The sequence below is a fragment of the Lactuca virosa genome, chromosome 1 (assembly GCF_052849685.1).
Source record: "Lactuca virosa cultivar CGN04683 chromosome 1, Lactuca_virosa_CGN04683_v6, whole genome shotgun sequence".
Classification (NCBI taxonomy): Eukaryota; Viridiplantae; Streptophyta; class Magnoliopsida; order Asterales; family Asteraceae; genus Lactuca; species Lactuca virosa.
The window spans coordinates 44,490,093-44,508,134 of record NC_136426.1 but is presented as its reverse complement, the minus strand read 5'-3'; the positions used below and the strand labels follow the sequence as shown (position 1 = coordinate 44,508,134).

The following is an 18,042-nucleotide window of genomic DNA, read 5'->3' as shown; positions in this document are numbered from 1 at the left end:
CATCTCTATTCGGAGGCATTTAGCTGACAAGTTTCGTCCTGCTCTTGCCATGCTAAACCGAATTGAGGGTGTTTCGGAGCCTCTCGTCTTTCCAAACCAAGGGAGGGAAGCATCAAAAGCTAAAAGTCACTGGTGAACCGAAGATTAATGTAGCTTCGGGTTCAAAAGGTAAAGATAAATTGGTGGAAAGTGATGATGAGGAAGAAAGCGAAGCTGATAAGTTAAAGCGAAAGGCTCATGATCAGCTTCTTGATGAAAACGCTCGCCTTGCGAGAGAGGCTGAGCAAAAAGAGCGAGTTGAACGCGAAGCTCAGGTTACCTTGGAAAGTTGAAAGACTTTGTTTCCACCATGGACCATGAAGCGAATCCTTTATGAGGCCATTGACAATCCGAGCATGCATTGGCTGGAACCTGTTACTTCGTGCGATCTAGAAAATTCACAGGATTCGCAGTTTGATATGCCAATAACTCCGAAAGCATTTCTCTTTCCATGTTTCGATTCAACTGTGAATGCTCCAGCTTCGGATACGAATGTTGATCGGTCGTTGATTGAGTTCTACTTGTCCCAGGGCAAACCTCAATACCTCACGCGGAGTGCACATAAGATTACTGTTGTGAAGGTCGTAGGGCCTATTCAAACAGGGAGCTTCGTGAACGTTAAGTTCAAAACGACACGAGGATCAGAAAGTGTTGTTCATGAATTCTCCTTAGCTGATTTACCATGCATAAACCCCTATGACTAGATAGTTTTGTTGCACTTCCTTCTGGGAGATGAGAAGAAGTATGAACATGTTTTGACGCATATAAAAAGAATGTTGGTTTTGTATATCTATGAAGTTGCAGATTTTGATATTGAAATCGCTTCGGTTCTGAAGAGGAAAGCCACTGCTCCCCTTACTGGCAAAACGAACGACATCAACAAAATGCAAATGGGGAAGATTGAAAAGGAGAACTGCATCGTGATGTTTCATCGTGGTTCCGGAGCTAACTTGAAGAAATGCCTCTTCGCATTGCCTGATAAGCATCTGTTCTTAACAGTTTGCTTAGAGTTTATTCTGGATATCACAGGCCAATGTAAAGTAAATGACGAAGCTGCAAAGAAGAATTTTTCTGATATGATCCGTTGGTACATTGCCTTTCGCATGCACCTTCTCGCAGTCATTCCCAAGCTCTTCAAGACCATAAAGAAGAATCAGAAGTGAAGAGCCTCTCGCCTCAATGGACACAAAGGGGGAGATTGTTGGGAATTAATGTTGCGTCATTAAGTCGTATTTAGTTGTTTATTTATGTAAATGGGCTTGGGCTTGTCCACCCGTCATTTATTAGGGTTAGAGTATTTAAGGTGCATGCATGCACCGTGTTTATTAACTTTGGCAATAATTCTTGTAACCCTAATCACGCCTCTACAGTAGCAATTCTTAATCGAGTTCTTCTGAGGTTGTGGCTTTTAATCATTCAACATACTTTGAATCATTGTCGTGTTCTTGTTCTTAAACTGTTTTGAATCTAAACGATCTTTTAAGGATTTATATTCTAACAATAATAAACCATGGGCCAACATTGGTGCCTTCGACCCGCTAAACACAGTGAGGAAACTCACATCAAGCTGCTGAATCTCTCAGATAAAATCTCGGTCTGCTGATCCGGAAAATCTCTGCACTAGCATCATCAAATAATATCCAATTAATAACTGGATATCGACCCATAGTCAAGCATCTAAATTACTTGTCCAACATCCAAGGTAAAAGACCATTTTCCTCTTTTCTTACTTGGCCCAAAACCAAGGTCGAACCCATTTGCTCAAAATGCCCAAATTCCTAAATGGCATCCCAAGGCCCAATATGGCCCATCTTCCTAATTGGGCCCAAAATCATCATAGAACTAATCCCAAGAAAGCCCATGGTCTATCCATTGCCCAAAGTCAGAAGTCCAATGGCCCAAACCCATATAAGTCAACCCAAAAGTCAAACAGCTAAATATGTTGGGTGTACTCAGGCTTATGCTTAGCGTGCTCCTTCCGAGGCCAGTACGCGTAACGTATGAGCTGAGTATGCCCTGCGTACTCCGCAGACAACCAATCCAACCCATTAAGCACTTAATCGATTAAGCCATCATGCCAAACTCTCAGATCTGATCCTAAATGGTGACCTAACACGTAAAGTTGGCAACTATACTCTCATGCATGTCTTAATAAGACCCAAAACTCAAGGAGAATCATAACAAGGAACCCAACACATGCATGGATCAAAATGACTCATAAAGGTTGCATTTTTATGGACAAGGGACCTCAAATGTGCTAAGATCTAACATCGATGGCTTCTGGAGTATACCATAACCTCAAATATGGATTAAAAAACCCAAAAATGCATAAATAACACCTTAAGTTGGATCTAGTATAAAGAACCATCAAGATGAGAGCTTTTTTTTTACCTCAAATGGCTTGCTAAGATGAAGATGACTCTGGATTTACAAGCTCAAGCCACTCCCAAGCAACCTCCACGTGTTCTTCTTCTACTACTTCACTAAAAACACCACCAAAACTTACTTTCAAGCTCAAAACTCACAAATGACAACTAGGGTTTCGATTTTATGGTATAAATAGATGGAGGTTGTTCATTAGAAGGTCCAAGGGTGTTATAAGTTGCTTAAATAGGGCACATACCCTAAAATTAGGGCTTGCCCTGCATTACGTACGTCATGCGTACTCCGACGTATGCCACGCGTACGTGGGTGAACTCGGTATCCTGAATTGAGCTAGTACGCCTCATGTACTAGCCAGGGACTAGTTTGAGAGGAATTTTGCATTAAAGGTTAAAAAGGAAACATACCAAATCTCGAATGTTACAATATAAGTATTTCATCCACATTCACAATTTCATTAATTTGGATAATATCTTCAATTAGTTCATCGATTTCATGTTCATTGCATCCATACTTCTTTAAATCAACAACTATTTATTTCTCCATTTCATTCTTTTTAGAGTCCTCTTTTTTACTTTGACCATCTTTTTCACCTTTTAAATTTTTTGATATTCTTGAACAACCTTCAAACTTCTCCATAATTTGGTCTCCCCAACTTCTATTTTGGTTTAGGCTTATGATCCTTTCAACGATTATTATATGTCTTTTGTTATGCCCAAACTCTTGACAATTGTTGTACTTAATAGACCTCCTAGATTTGTAGTCTTTCTTATTAGTATGTCTCTTCCTTTTTATAGTGGACTATCATGCATCCTCCTAGGCATAAGAGGCAAAGGTTTCTCATAAGAAGTGGTTGCCTATAGGTTACTACCATTCACGAGTTATAGGAAAGTATCATATCTTGATTTAAAATTTGATGTTGAAAGTCGTAGGCTGATGAAACTCTTAGAATTTTGGTGATTATAGTACATCGCAACAACTGAATGAACACATAGAATTCCTAATAATTCATATATAGTCCACATGTGTATTATGCCTATAAATTTACACAATAAGAAGCATACAATGACCTTGTCTCATACACCCCTACCACTTTAATAGCTGAATCATATCCTATATATATTAGCAATGTATTGGCATGATAATGCTAATTATGCCTTGGTAGTTGTGACTGCCGGAAGAACAAGGCCATGAAGAATTGATATGTTCATCACTTCATCCTCAATAGCAAACGACGTGGGGTCTCGCATGGGGACACAAAAACAGATTTCCCAAAACTTGTGTATGCTTGGATCATGCATTGAATATCATATTCCATATTATAAAATAGAAATGTATTATGTTTTTGGAAATTGTTTATGCAATGAAATGTATATATGTTTGATGTAAAAACGTATGTATCTCACGAGACGAATGTCTTACGTATTTTATTTTAAGATACATGTAATCTGGTATTGAAGACAAATGTGATAACTTAATTTCACTCGCATGTACTTTTGAGAAATAGAATACTTCACATGTAGAAGTTAAAAGTGGAAAGCATATTTACATGTATTGTAATATTTAGTTGTATTTTTATGCTTTCTTATGGTTATGCATATTGGTTTGTAATCTCCATGAAACAATATTGTATGCATATTGGTTTGTAATCTCCATGAAATATGTTCCCCACTATTGAGAAAAACTTTAATCGGGACCAAATTGAAATGTTTTGAAACCCGATCATAAACAAATATTGTTTTTAAAATGGTAAGAAAAGTTTGGATGTTACAATTTAGGAGCTGATTTCAGTTACAATACTTACAAGATAAATATTTTTTTTTTTTTCAATTTCGTAAAAGAAGATTAACTTTTGTCGAATTCGAATTTAAAACAAGTCTTTAATTAAAGATAGAACGAGATTAAAAAAAAAAAAAAAAAAACTATTTCATCAAAGCATTATAACAAAGTCACATATGTATATCAGTTCATAATTCAAACACCCAAACTTATTGTTTATGTACCGACAAATCAAAAAGGAACCATCACTTCGCTTTAAGTTTGACATATAGATTCATTCTTTGGATACCAATGTCTATTGAAAAACACCATGGAATCCGATTTAACAGCATACCCGTCAACATTGCGATGCCAACTGTAATAAGCATGTGTTCGATTTTTAATCTCCAATGTTGCATGACCAAAACTAGCTTCTCTAAATGCTGAATATTTTGGTTGTGGCTCCATCATACTCGTGGATGCAAAAAAATACATTAGAATCAATCTTTGATGTCAGTTATCATTTTTTTTGGATCCTATTTTTTTAAATCAGAAAAGGGATCAAAAAGAAAAAGGAATTATTCTTACTAGGTTGCTAGTCCTTCGATGTTTCCTCCATCTCCGATTGTGATGTACACAGGGGCATTTTGGTCGTGGATAGGAGTGCATTCCCCATTCACAATGTTATAAGCAATGTTGGATATGCGTTCCTGTGTGAAATAATTTGACAAAGAAATGTGAGAAATTCCAATGTTATCCCTAATCCAGTAATCCTAGTGTCCTAAGGTTAATACAAGCAATAAAGATTAAAATTCTAGTCAATCCACAACGGTGGTTGTACAAAAGGAATGCAAAAACACATCTTGTATCTTATTGTTAATAGAGATTTCTAATAGTTTTAATAAAATAAACTTAGATCTTGAAGAAAAAAAAAATTCTTCCTAAAAAAACAAATATAATAATGCATTTGCAAACCTCACCTTACTAATGGATTTCGGACTAAGTTCAACTAAGTATATTAAATAGATAGTTCATACACAAAATATCTATAATGTAAGCTCTACAAAATTTAATTGATTAACATCATCATTTTATTTTCATACAATTTTATTATTATTTTTCTACAATACATTAAAGTGTACAAATTTTAATAAAACTTAATTTTTTAAAATCATTTATTTGTTCACTAAAAACGTTTTGTTTTTTCCATTGAACTTTATATTCATTGAATACCAACTTGACATCCCACTTTAGTTGAGTTTAATTATTTGAAGACAAAATTGCAAAAATAATCATTGTGGTATGCATTTTTTCTAAGATTTAATCTAAACAGTTCACTTGCAGTGTTGGTCATTGTCCAAACTAAAAAGACTATTATCCTCCTAATGAATTTAGTTGTCATTTTTCTTTCGTTTTTCAAAATTATTAAATATAAAACTAGATCCACATATCCAACCACCCCCCCCGCCCCCTCTCTCTATATATCCCTCTGTACACCTTGAAAACTGGCCCACCATCATCTTCTTCCTCTCGTCACAAAGACATACCCACTTACCACCGATAGCCACCACTATCCGCTACCACCACCATTGTCCATTACCATCACTGTCTGCTACAACCACCACTGACTTCCACCATTATCTACTTTATTTTTTCATTGAGAGTAGAAAGGAGATCAAGGCCATGTGGTTTTCCGGTAAACAGAGGAGCAGCAGCCCCTCGTCCCTCCTTCTTCCTTTTTCTATCGAGCAAAGCAGCAAAACACCCCCAAAATTCGTTGTCCAGTTCAGCCCTTGTTCCTCCCTTTTTCTGTTCAGTTTCAATTAAAGAAATCCCCACCGGAGGTGGAGATTTTCCAGCAAATAAGAGGGCAACAACCCCCTCACACCTTCTCTTATTCTCTCGTCGACTCCATAGCATCCAAACACCCACCTGCACTGTTGTTGTTTCCCTGCTTCCACTGGACCATCTCTCCCCCTCCCCTTCGTATTTTTTTTAGACAAAAAAGCGCAAGAGTTGCTTCAGTAGCCCTGGCTACTTTCGTTTCTTCCTCCCTCTACGAATCAGTGAGGGCACCGGAGGTGCTCGTTCCTTGCTCGACAAATCAACCACCAGACCAAAAATCTTTGCTGCCTAGGTGTTTCTTTCTTTTCCTGATTTAGCTCTCCTTCTCCTTTCTTCGAATTAGTCAAGAATCGGAGGTGCTCCCTCCTTTGCGATCAATTGCCACCACCCTCTATCGATTTCTGCTTCTGATTTCTCCTTCCCCTAATCGAACCAGCACCGGAGGCATGTGTTTGACTTGTTTTCGTTCGAGTTTATTTTGGAAAAATAAAAGTAAAATAAATATTAAAATAGAGAGAGAGCCCTCTTCTATTATTTGAATTAGACAAAACTTCAAAAATGGTCCCTGTGGTTTCCGAAAATATCAAGTTTAATCCTTAAGTTCAAAAAACCTCACGGATCGTCCATGTGGTTTCAAAACTTTTAACAAATGGTCCTTTTCGTTAACTCCGTTAGCTTTTGGCCATTAAGTGAATGACATTTCGGTCATTTCACTACTACAGGGACCATTTATGAAGTTTTGCCTTACTTAAAATATATATATATATATATATATATATATATATATAACTATTTAATATAAAGGGAGCCCACCCACCCACCCATCTCTCTCTCTCTCTCTCTCTCTCTAAACAACCAAGAAACCACCATAACCCACCACCCAAAACCACCCTTATACCTCCTTCTTCTGATAAAAAACGTCACCCCAAACACCACCTCACATCTCCCTCTCATCTGTTTCTGCCCATAAAAAGGAAGGAAGAGGTGGCATCCACCTTGCTGCCACCAAACTGCCACCACCCCACCCTTCACTGCTACCACCGGAGAGCACATCCCCAACCCTTTGTTGCTGCTGTTTTCGATCACCACAGCTCTCTCCCTCATCCCATTTGTTTTCTCTGGTAATTTTAAGCAAGAAAGAAGAAGCAGAAGGCCACCGAAGCAGCCTCCTACTGTCCAACGCCACCTCCTGCCGCTACATTAAAAATCACCCGCCACCTCACTTTCTCACTGGAAAAACCACCCCTAAGTTGCTTAGTGACCTTCTCCACACTCCCTTAATTGAATACAGTCGAAGGAACAAAGAACAGGGCATCAGAAGACCACCGTAGTGGCCTCCTGCCACCCCCGTCGTTGTTCCAAATCACCGCCATCACCACCTGTGCGGCTGCTGCTACTCCACCCCAATTCAACAACACCATAAATCTCAACGAACTGAATCGAAATCAGAGTGCTCCACCAATTGCAGAAGTTGTAATCAACTTGATGGAGTCTCCGACTTACTACCAACCACCGCCGCCGCTACATCACTTCGACTCATCTCGCCCCACCTTATGCTTTCCGATTATCATTGATCATTCAATATAATCCTGAATTTGGTCAGCCGGTAAGATACGAACGAGAGGGAAATAGCAGTGGGTGGATATTTGGTTTCGTTGTGATGTTCGTGAGACAGAAAAGAAAACGAGAGAGAGAGAGAGAGAGGTGGGTGGGCCCCCTTTATATTAAATAATTATATATATTTTTCTTTTTTTTAAATGAGGCAAAACTTCATAAATGGTCCCTGTAGTAGTGAAATGACCGAAATGCCCTTCACTTAACGGCCAAAAGCTAACGGAGTTAACGGAAATGACAATTTGTTAAAAGTTTTGAAACCACAGGGACGATCCGTGAGGTTTTTTGAACTTAGGGATTAAACTTGATATTTTCGGAAACCACAGGGACCATTTTTGAAGTTTTGTCTTTGGATTATTAAAATATTAAAATAGATATTAAAAAATATATAAAAATAAAGTAAAGGGTATAATAGTCATTTTAATTTTCAGAGGGACCATTTCCACGTACAAACTAAGCCAAAAAATCGAGGTTTGGACTAAAGCTCAGAAAAAATGCATACCATAAGGACCATTTTTACAATTCAACGATTTCATTAAATCATTTATCGTGGATGCTCTAATAACGTTGGAACTACATAAAGAGTAAATATCACCCTTAGACCGACTCCACTAAGGTGTCACATAAAAAAAATAATAAGAAAGTCACAAAGTCCCTACATTAAGGAAAGTAATGCTCAAACCTCGCTTACGCATTCTTAAATCCTTACAACTAAGGCAAACATGAAGTGACAGCATGTGATCTATGTAATTTATGTTTAAATGGTATCCAACTTACCGAACGTTCGTATGCATGAACATGACCAGCAAATACAACATCGACCTTGTATTTAACAAACCATGATTCAAACATAACTCGCATGGTTTCGCCTTCCATGTAATGGTACGTGTTGCTATTGTACCACGGAGAATGCATAAGAACAATCAACCATGGAGTTTCACTTCTATTAACCTTTGGTAGTTCCTCCATGAGCCACATGTACTGTGGAGTGTATGTGCCTATATACACCACATGAATCCGGTCTAGTTATGTTATATTGTTATGTATGTGAGTCATTCACATGGTGCACTTTATTATTTTTTTTACTATTATGTTTGTCCTTGTGTTGGATTTTTTTACCAAAATAATGAAGTTAACAAGTTTTACCATATGCTGAGTATGAAGATAATACAATGATATATGTTGAAGCTCTCTTGATCGAGTACCAAAGGGGTTCTGTGCTCCCTGATGCTTCAAAGGGGACATGATATCGATGGAGAAAAGGCTTAAATGGCTTCTTTTCACCCTGTATAGAAACAATGAAACTTTAAGTTGTATAGTACCCAAATTGTGTCGGTTCATCTAATTACTCAAAAGTCCAAAGTGTATCGTCATATATAACTCCTGCGTGGTAGTTTAATATAAGAAATGTTATTTGGATATATAATATCGAAAACCTATTTGAGAAAATGAGGACACAACTTGGGAAAAAAAAGGAAGGAAAATATGTAAAAACTTATAATTTGTTGGATGAAGCAACGTATTCTCTGCTTGGTGTATTAATTAAGTCGAAAGGGAAACATAGATATACAAGTTTTATCCTCATTATGTAAACATTTAGCACCTTAATTACTTCATTGTAGTTTTTTTTTATGAAGTCACAAACATGATGTTTAGTACTAAAAAAATGATCAAAATATCAATTGTTTTTAAAATTGTGACAATTTATATTATTTTGTTTTACTTACTATGGGGGGACTATAATCAAGCTCATGGTTTCCAGCTGTCCAAATCCAAGGCTGATACGCTATGCTTCTTTCAACAAACCTTCCCCAACTATCCCATCTTCGATTATCATGGAACTCATAATGATCAGCATAAGACAAATCGCCAACATACAACACCGTCTCCCCTTTCACAGGGTTCATTTCATAATGTGTAAGTGTGCGATTTGAATCGTATGTTTGACCAAGATCCCCTACAAACAGTCATTCGATCAACTAATTTAAACACGCAATGTCATAAGTTATAACATCACGAAGAATGAAAAATAACTCTAAAACATACCAATGATTCCAAAGGTGTAGGGCACATCGAGACCGACTTCTGGAGGTGTCACAAACCAAAATGTTCTTGTCGTGTTCCCGACGCCAACCTCATAATAGTATTTGGTATTAAACTGTCATGCAAGATTTCTATTAATATAAGAGGAGGGATGAATAATATAAATAGAATACGAATAAAATAGAATACAAGGTTAAAATGACCAAAATGTTAGATGTCATATCACAAAATAACTACCTTTTCTTAAGAAAAATTACAAATAATAACTTATTTTATAATTTAGACTTTTAGGAAATAACTTTAATAACTGAAATCGCTTTCTGACCATTCTATTGAATATTGACTACCATTTTGCAAGATAGTTACTTAAAACAACCAATGGAAAAAAAAATAAAAAAACTTAGATGTATTTGTTACGATTTTCCATTTAAGACTTGGATGTATTTTTATTACCATCTAAATCAAAAGTCTGGCCTATTTTCTTAGTTTTTGCATTTTTACCTTATTTAGTGGTCAAAAATCTTTTTTTTTTTTTTTTTTGAAAAAAAACTTATATCTATTACAGGATTTGAACCCTCAACCTCAAGAAATGAAGACAACATCGAATTCTGTTAGATTAGAAACCCTTTAGTTATTATATATTTATTCGATTAGAACTTTAAAAAAAAAGTAGGAATTTAATGGAGGGGTTTAAACTTTAATCAGTACCTCTAAGTTTTTGAGGGTGCAATGATGGATGTAACCAGAAGTGTAGTTGTAGTACTTGTAGGTGTACATTTCGCCTTTGGTTTGGTTTTTTTGGGTACTATCTTGGGGCCAATAAAAAACCGTACCTGAACCCGGTTCATCCATCGTTACCCATGACACTATCACAGCTTTTCCCACATGATCACCTTGTGTTATATGAACCTTTCAAAACACAAAAATACACAACTGTTTTGTCATTTTAACATAAGCTATATTACAAAAAGAAACTCTATAAAATTATGTGTTTTGCATAAATATCATGTGTGAAAAGTAGTACATTAAGCTGGAAAAAGAAAACAAAAGTAGTACTTTTAAACCATAGGGCTTATAGCTCAACGATATCTGGTCTTGACAAAAATACCTGTTGAGGTGCATTATAGCCGGAAGGGACATGAAAGACATCACTATCAAAAGGCATGTCTATGCTTTTTTCTTCATTTCTAACAAAAGAACTTGTAGTTCCTCCATTAGAGAGCAACAACAAACCTCCATTATTCAATGCTAAAAACCATAAAATTGCAATCGAATAACACCTATAAGATATCATTTCTCTCAAGAAAAGAGCACGCACCAGATGGTGTATTCTGAATACTCTCATAAATATATGGAAGTACTTATAGGCTTTTGTGAAATGTGGGAATATCCGAAAATTAAGTATTGATATGTAAGGCATCCGATGATATCAATGAGAAAAGAATTATACCATTTTTCGTTTTACTATGTTGTGTTTCTTAAATATTAGCAGCATGACTCATGAGAGTGGAAGTTGATATAAATGTAAATTATATGAATTAGAAACGTAAACAAACTCATTTTATATTTTTATAATCAAAGAATTTTTCAAAACTTTTTATTTATTTGGATCGTCTTTCTTGTATACATAAACTCACATACAAAAAACAATCAAATTGTTTGTTTCACTTGGATGTGCTTTTTTTTTTTTCACTTGGATGTGCTTTTAGAGCTCGGCAACTAGTGGGTTGCCGCCTGCCGGCCAAATGGAGTCCAAATGTTGCAAAATACTTACTAATTTTGCATAGTACACTTCCAATTTAAATTTGAAGTCATATTATTACTCATTTTACATTAAAAACACAAAATTTTAGAGACTATAGAATCGAAGACTACAATGTTATTTAAGGCTGGGGACCAGAGTAGTGTTAAGCTCACTAACTCCATCTCAACCTACCCATAATGGAGAAAACTTTTGTCATGGTTAGGAAGTGGGAAAGAAAAGAGGAAGAAGAAAGTGATAGTGGCTAGTGTGAGAAGATCGGTTTTCTCTCTCATCTTCACGTAATTGTCAAGTTAGTGCACGCTCATGATGCTGAGTCGATGGCGCAGTGTTTGCGGAGTTGACTCAACTCTGTCGATCCCCACTCCGCATAGCCTAAGGAGTGTTTGGGTGCTTGCTATTATGTAGGAGATGCGATATGTTTACTAAGTTTAATACAAGTCAAAATATTGATGGAGTTTATTTGTAAAGATTTTTTTTAAATAAAAAATTATTAATGTATTAAAGATGATTGCAACAATAATATTTTTTTTATGATTATGAATTATTCATTTTAACAAAACAATAAAGGGAGTTTTGTGTATTTAAATACAAATGCCTCTGGTATGTATAGTTTTAAATAATATAAAATATATATTAAAATTTTAAATAATGTTTGATACGGTAGTTATACCCTCGGGGGTTCATGGGTGGGTGTTAGCTTTGACTTTTGAGTTTTAAATTGATAGAGAATATTGTTTTCTTATTCGTGTTAGGTCATATTTGTTTATTTTAAGTGATACTTGCTTGCAAAAGGTGTATAGTGAACATTATATTTATGCTTTCGATATTAATTCATGACAATATAAAGAAAATAAAATTTGATGTCTCAAAGAAAAAATAAATAAATAAATAATGATGGTTATGTTTGAGGTTTGAGCCTAAAATTTGTGATAATATTTTGTGTGCATCATGCGTGACATGTGACCCATATATTATGTAAAAGGTCTATGCAACCAAAATGTTAAAAATCAACCAAATTGTCAATATTATGCAATATATTATATCGACGGTGTTACAAAAATGTTAACATATTTCCTTTTTATTTAAAAACAATATTGACTTTTTAAAAAGTTAATAAATCAAAAAAAAGTGTGTGATAATATGAAAAAAAATTAAAATATTTTTTCATCAACCTTTAAAAAAAGAAATTTTAATAAGTTAAAATCCTTTAACTTTTTAAAACTCCTTATGACTTTTTGTATTATAAAAAACAAATATATCTTAAAACATGTATAAGCTAAAATAAACACATAAAAAAACAACTTATTGACTTATTGATTTTTCGGCACCACAAAAACTAATCCAAATTTTAAATTTGTTTTCACCACCAAAAGTTAATAAATCATTTTCGTTCTTTTAAGGTTCAAAATGAAATCTCAAACATCCTCACATCTTGTTTTCGAGTTTTAACAAAAAAATATATATATAATAAAAGAAAATAAAAGTTATAAAAGAAGCGAAAAGAATATGAAAAAAAGTTATGTGATTGAAATTACTTCAAAGCCTGGATTTTGAGTTCGGTTATGAAAAATAAGTTTGAAATGCATTAAGAGCATAACATCCACATTCTATTCAATTCTTGGAGAGTTGAATGAAATGTCATGTAAGAAAGACATAGTCAAGTTTTTAAAAAAACCTCACATTTTTCACTAAAATCTCTATTATGCAATCAATGAAGATTGAACTCCACCTTATCTTTCCTCTATATTATATTACAATTTAATTTCATTGAACTTTATCCAACCCCATTATGAATGCCCTAAGATCGTATAATTTAGGGCATGAATCAAAATCTTTTATAAAATTGATCATATCATTAACCGCTATTGTTAAAAACTAGTATAAATGAAAATTTTGTCAAATATAATAATTTTTTTTAAAAAAATTAAGCAAACTAAAATTGTTAACTACCTAACTACAAATGTTAGTGTGACATCCCCAATTTCACGGTAAAAAAGACCGATTTGTTTATTATTATTTAAAAATCAGAGTATTATTTTTGAAAAATAGTATTGCGGAATTTGTTCTCAGAAAACATTATAATGATATTATCAAAGCATTTCTGAAAAAATGTATTTTTTATTTATATTAAAATATCGGGATGTCATCGTCAATACAAACGAAATATTACAAGTCTTACAGTAATTAAACTAATGGCCTAATATTCTTTGAATCTCTCAGCAGAATGTATCTTTCATATAGCCAGATGTGATACAATAAACTGAGTGGCTCAGGTTGGGAAACCTGGTGAGTACATAGAGTTTTCAACCCACAATAATATAGTTAATTTGTTTCTTCACATACTTCATGTCAAAAAATTAACCCGATTACTCATCCCAATTATCTTCTTTATTCTTAAGGATCTACCCTAAGAACCATCTATTCTTCAATATTTATTCCTAAGGAATAGGCACAAGTCCATCGCTGCCAGGGTTTATCCAACAGACACTAAGTTCATAGTTGTCGATGTTATCTATTAGGCACTAAGTCCATAGCTGCCAATGTTATCTATTAGGCACTAAATCCATAGCTGCCAACGTTCACTTATAAGGCACTAAGTCCATAGCTGCCAGTGTTTTTAGAGTACATCTGGTGAACACATCGTTCACAAACACCTACAGGTTACGAGCCTGCTAGCGTTTCACTGAACTGTCTAGAATAGTTTGTGGTTGTCATCTATACTCTGCTAGATGACATCATCGTCAAAGTCAAGGCTTCTTATCATCTTACACCTCTCATCATCTATATCACCTTTCATCTACCCATCTTTACCTAATATATTTATATGTATAAAAATACACATACAGCTTGAATCAAGTAAAACATGTATAAATCGTTCATCTAGCATAGATATTAGGAATACAAATAATAAGCACGTATAACATGTATTAATATTAAATACTTCATATCTATGTGTAGGGTGAAAGTAACTATGCACTCACTTGTTAAAGTGATGATTCGAAATTCGGACAACGCTTCGCTCCTAACAATCGTCTTTTCCTTCGACGAAACCTAGTATTATTATCACTAAGTTTTAGTCTATTATTTATTGCGACTAATTATTAGTCTAGATTCATCATTAATTCAAAGTCTACTTTCATAATCTATCAAGTAAGGAACAACCAAGTAGGATCATATCGGAGGTATGGTCCGTTTGGTATACGAAGTATAGTGTTTGGAAAGCTCACTTTAAACACCTCACTAAATCACAGCCTAGACATCATCCCCGTAAGTAGATCAAACAGTATAACGCTTGAAATCACTGATAAATTTTGTTTATAGGTTCATAATAACGATAATGAACTTAAACATAAGTTATACTTAAAATAGGGTAAGCATAACTCACTTCTAAGGGGGTTTAGCGAGGAGTCGGGCTCTACGCGGGCAGAACTTTTGAGCCGAAAGCTCTTCTTCGTGGGGCCTTCTGGGGCTCCGGGACGCGCTACTAACTCCTAAGAAGGGCTAGAGAAAATCCTTGAGGCTTTGGGGTATTCGGGAGAGAGTTGGAGTGAATTGGTGTGGAGAAATTAGGAGAAACGCCACCTATTTATAGGCTGCCAACTCTTGCGTACGCTGGGCGTAAACAAGGGTACGCTGGGCGTACATAGAGCTACGCGGGGAGTACCCAATCCACGTGTCGCCATCTCGTGCAAAGTCTTGGGGAAGAAGGTGTGGCCCAGATCTTGTCACATGTCACTTGTTGGTTAATCCTACACATTAATTATCTTCTAAATTCCGTAAATTTCGCATACGAGCTCCGTTTTTTACGTTCTTTATATCCACGCGTAGCTAGCGACGTGATCTACAATTTTCGTTTAGACTCCGTCGGCTAATTTTGACTTTATTTTTAAAGTTATATTTTAACAAGCTTAGATAGATAAAATCCGTTAAAAATTCATAATTTTGTCATCCGACGTCCGTTTTCGGCTGTCTTTGTATCGCTGAGCTCCTATTAACAAGATCTTCGATTCTCGTTTAGAGTGTGTCGGCTAAAAATCGATCGATCTAAAATTCGATTTTCGGACTGTATACTGTTATGCAAAATCTTAGAAAAATCATAACTTCCTCATACGAAGCATATTTGGACGTTCTCTATATGCACGATTTTGGTTTAACACCTACTACGACTTTCGTTTGGATTACGAAGGCTAAAAAGTAGTTTATCAAAAATTCACCTTTTACGATACGCGGCGCGCGTGCCGGTTTTGTCGCAAAATTTCAACGGGTCATAACTTCTTCATTTTAAGTCAGATTTCAGTGTTCTTTATATGTACGGAATCCTTGTGACATATACTGTACTTTGGTTAAGATTTTTTTATTCTAGATAATCTTCTATCAAAAAGTCATTTTTAACATTTCTCGTCTCTAAATTGACTAGCTCGAATCTGCGGACGTTACAATTAACTACTGAACCACAAATAAACAAACTAAAATTGTTAAAACAAAAAAATTGATTTTGTTGATTTAAATACAAAAAAGTTACTTAAATAAAATCCGTAAATGTAATATATCAATATTACGTTATAACCTATGAAAATGACAGATATTATATTTAAAATTATTATATTGACAAAATATTTTTTGTCAAGAAAAATGCAACGGTCCATTGTAAGTAAACATGAATTAATATGTTAAATAAAATAAACATAATACTTTAATATAGATTTTGAAATACTTCTTTATACACAACGTATAATTGAAAATTGTTATTAGGATAAAGTTTTTATTTTCATATTTTGAATTAAAATTGATTTGTTAAATAGAAAAAAAATAGATATCTAAAAAAATATAATTGTGACAATATTAGGGTCAGTTTGTTTGTTTGTAGGCATGACAATCGTGTCGTGTTCGGGTTGACGGATCGCGGGTTGACGGGTCAAAATATACCAACTCAGACATGACCTATTTAACTATACATGTCACGGGTTGGCGGGTTTGGAACATAAACTCATATATAACACGTCAACCCACTTATTTATACGGGTTCACAAATTGGCGGGTTCGTAGGTCAGATTTGGGTTCGTGTGTCCGTGGGTTGGATCGCAGCAAATCGATTGCCTACTACGTTGTGCCTTCATCGTTCACGTTAAGGTGTCAACGTCATTCGATAATGATTCAATCATTCATACCGCCGTTCTTCGTGAGTTCGTTCTGTCGTTCATCATAGAGGGAGAGTGAGAGAGGGCTTATTCGATTTTGTTTGTGAGATACCGAGATTACTTAGGGCAAACGTCAAATATCAAATGGTCAGTGGTATTGGGTATCCTATCATAATATAAAGTATAAGATGTATAGTATATAATAATTAATAATTTAAAAAATATATAATTTTTTTTATTAAAATTCTAAACGGGTTGGCAGGTCAACCCGTATATTTTTTGAGAAACCTAAATATGACCTGTTTAATAAACAGGTTGATGGGTTGGCAGATTGAAAAACTCAACCCAAACCCATTTATTTTGTGTCGTGTCGAGAATTGTCTGGCCTATTTTTTTTGTTTATTAGAGTACATGGTATGGGCCATTTTTTGCTCGAGTTATGGTTGAGGTGTCGGCCATAACGCCGTCTTAACGCAATGAACACCAATCAAATTTTTTATTTCTTCTTATCTCTCTTTTTAATACGATGTTATAACATGGAAACACCACCATATTTCATGTTATAACATGTTAACATGAGGTGACAGTAGTTGGCTTCGTAACACCGTTGCATGTGACCATTATCTTATTAAGGGGCTGTTTGGCAGGATCTTAATTTTTAAGATCTGAATTTTTAAGAGATCTGGATTTTTAAGATGGTCTGAAATTTTAAGAGCTGAATGTTTAACATGATGTTTGGTCGGGACCTCTGAATTGCTGTGTTGAATTATTAAAATGACCATTTTACCCCTCTGTTTTATTTTTTATTGAGTTCAACTGTTTGTTTAGAAAATAACCTAATAAATTTCTTAAGTATTTATTAAAAAAAATATAAACACCATATAAAATCCAAATTTAGCATAAATCAAAATTAAACGCAAATCCAAATCAAACATAAATATTTTTAAATCCACAAAATCATACTAATATCCAAATAAAATCCTACAAATTTAATTTGGCCCCAATTGATTCGCAATCTGGTCACGCAAATTATCCATGTATTCATTGCCTTGTGAACCCCATTCCATATCGTGTATGTTTTGGCCATCATTCTCTCCCTCTTGTGCTTGACCATTGTTCTCCTCGAACGCCATAAATAACTCATCATGAATATCGCATTTCCTTATGAAATTGTGGACTGCAAAACAAGCAACGACTATATCTCTTTGCACTGAAAAAGGAAATGGAGCCATTCGCTTTAGGATTGAGAATCTCGCCTTCAAAGCACTGTAAGCACGTTCAATAACATTTCTGAGTTGCGCATGTGCATGATTGAATTTTCTTCCCTAGTTAACGCACGTCGCCGTCGATAATCGAATAACCAATACCCCGTGTTGCGGTAAGGAGTCATAAATCCACGAGTGTTGGTGTATGCAGCATCGCAAAGGTAATATTTATCTATAGACATGAGTGAAGGAA

The 18,042-nt window shown here is 35.0% G+C and overlaps 2 protein-coding genes across 3 annotated transcripts in view; both read right to left on the bottom strand.

Annotated features, from left to right (window-relative positions):
* Positions 1 to 4,359: 4,359 nt before the first annotated feature.
* Positions 4,360 to 11,021, bottom strand: LOC145119158 (purple acid phosphatase 2-like). 2 transcript variants are annotated; one of them, XM_079054810.1, is made up of 8 exons: positions 10,790 to 11,019; positions 10,390 to 10,590; positions 9,685 to 9,796; positions 9,366 to 9,595; positions 8,785 to 8,923; positions 8,416 to 8,636; positions 4,768 to 4,889; positions 4,360 to 4,651 (listed from the first exon to the last, which is right to left on the bottom strand). In XM_079054810.1, exons 1-8 carry the CDS (start codon positions 10,973 to 10,975, stop codon positions 4,456 to 4,458), a joined length of 1,407 nt encoding a protein of 468 aa, XP_078910936.1. In that variant the 5' UTR covers positions 10,976 to 11,019; the 3' UTR covers positions 4,360 to 4,455. The 2 variants fall into 2 exon arrangements, with proteins under 2 accessions (XP_078910936.1, XP_078910992.1); XM_079054866.1 differs by having other exon boundaries at positions 4,513 to 4,658; positions 10,790 to 11,021.
* Positions 11,022 to 17,842: 6,821 nt separating this feature from the next.
* The window catches only part of LOC145113495 (uncharacterized), a 35,853-nt gene continuing 35,653 nt past the window's right edge, over positions 17,843 to 18,042 (bottom strand). Inside the window, exon 3 of the mRNA XM_079049576.1 lies at positions 17,843 to 18,021. Within this exon, the coding sequence (XP_078905702.1) occupies positions 17,843 to 18,021 (179 nt within the window). The remainder of the gene's footprint in view (positions 18,022 to 18,042) is intronic.

Bases quoted from the DNA above. Each gene is read 5' to 3' on its own strand.
- LOC145119158 (XM_079054810.1), bottom strand. From the start codon at position 10,975: ATGATATCTTATAGGTGTTATTCGATTGCAATTTTATGGTTTTTAGCA. The intron at 4,890-8,415 runs GTAAGTTGGATA...TATTTCACACAG, and splicing joins TTCATGCATACGAACGTTCG to GAACGCATATCCAACATTGC. The intron at 4,652-4,767 runs GTAAGAATAATT...TGCATCCACGAG, and splicing joins ATCGAAGGACTAGCAACCTA to TATGATGGAGCCACAACCAA.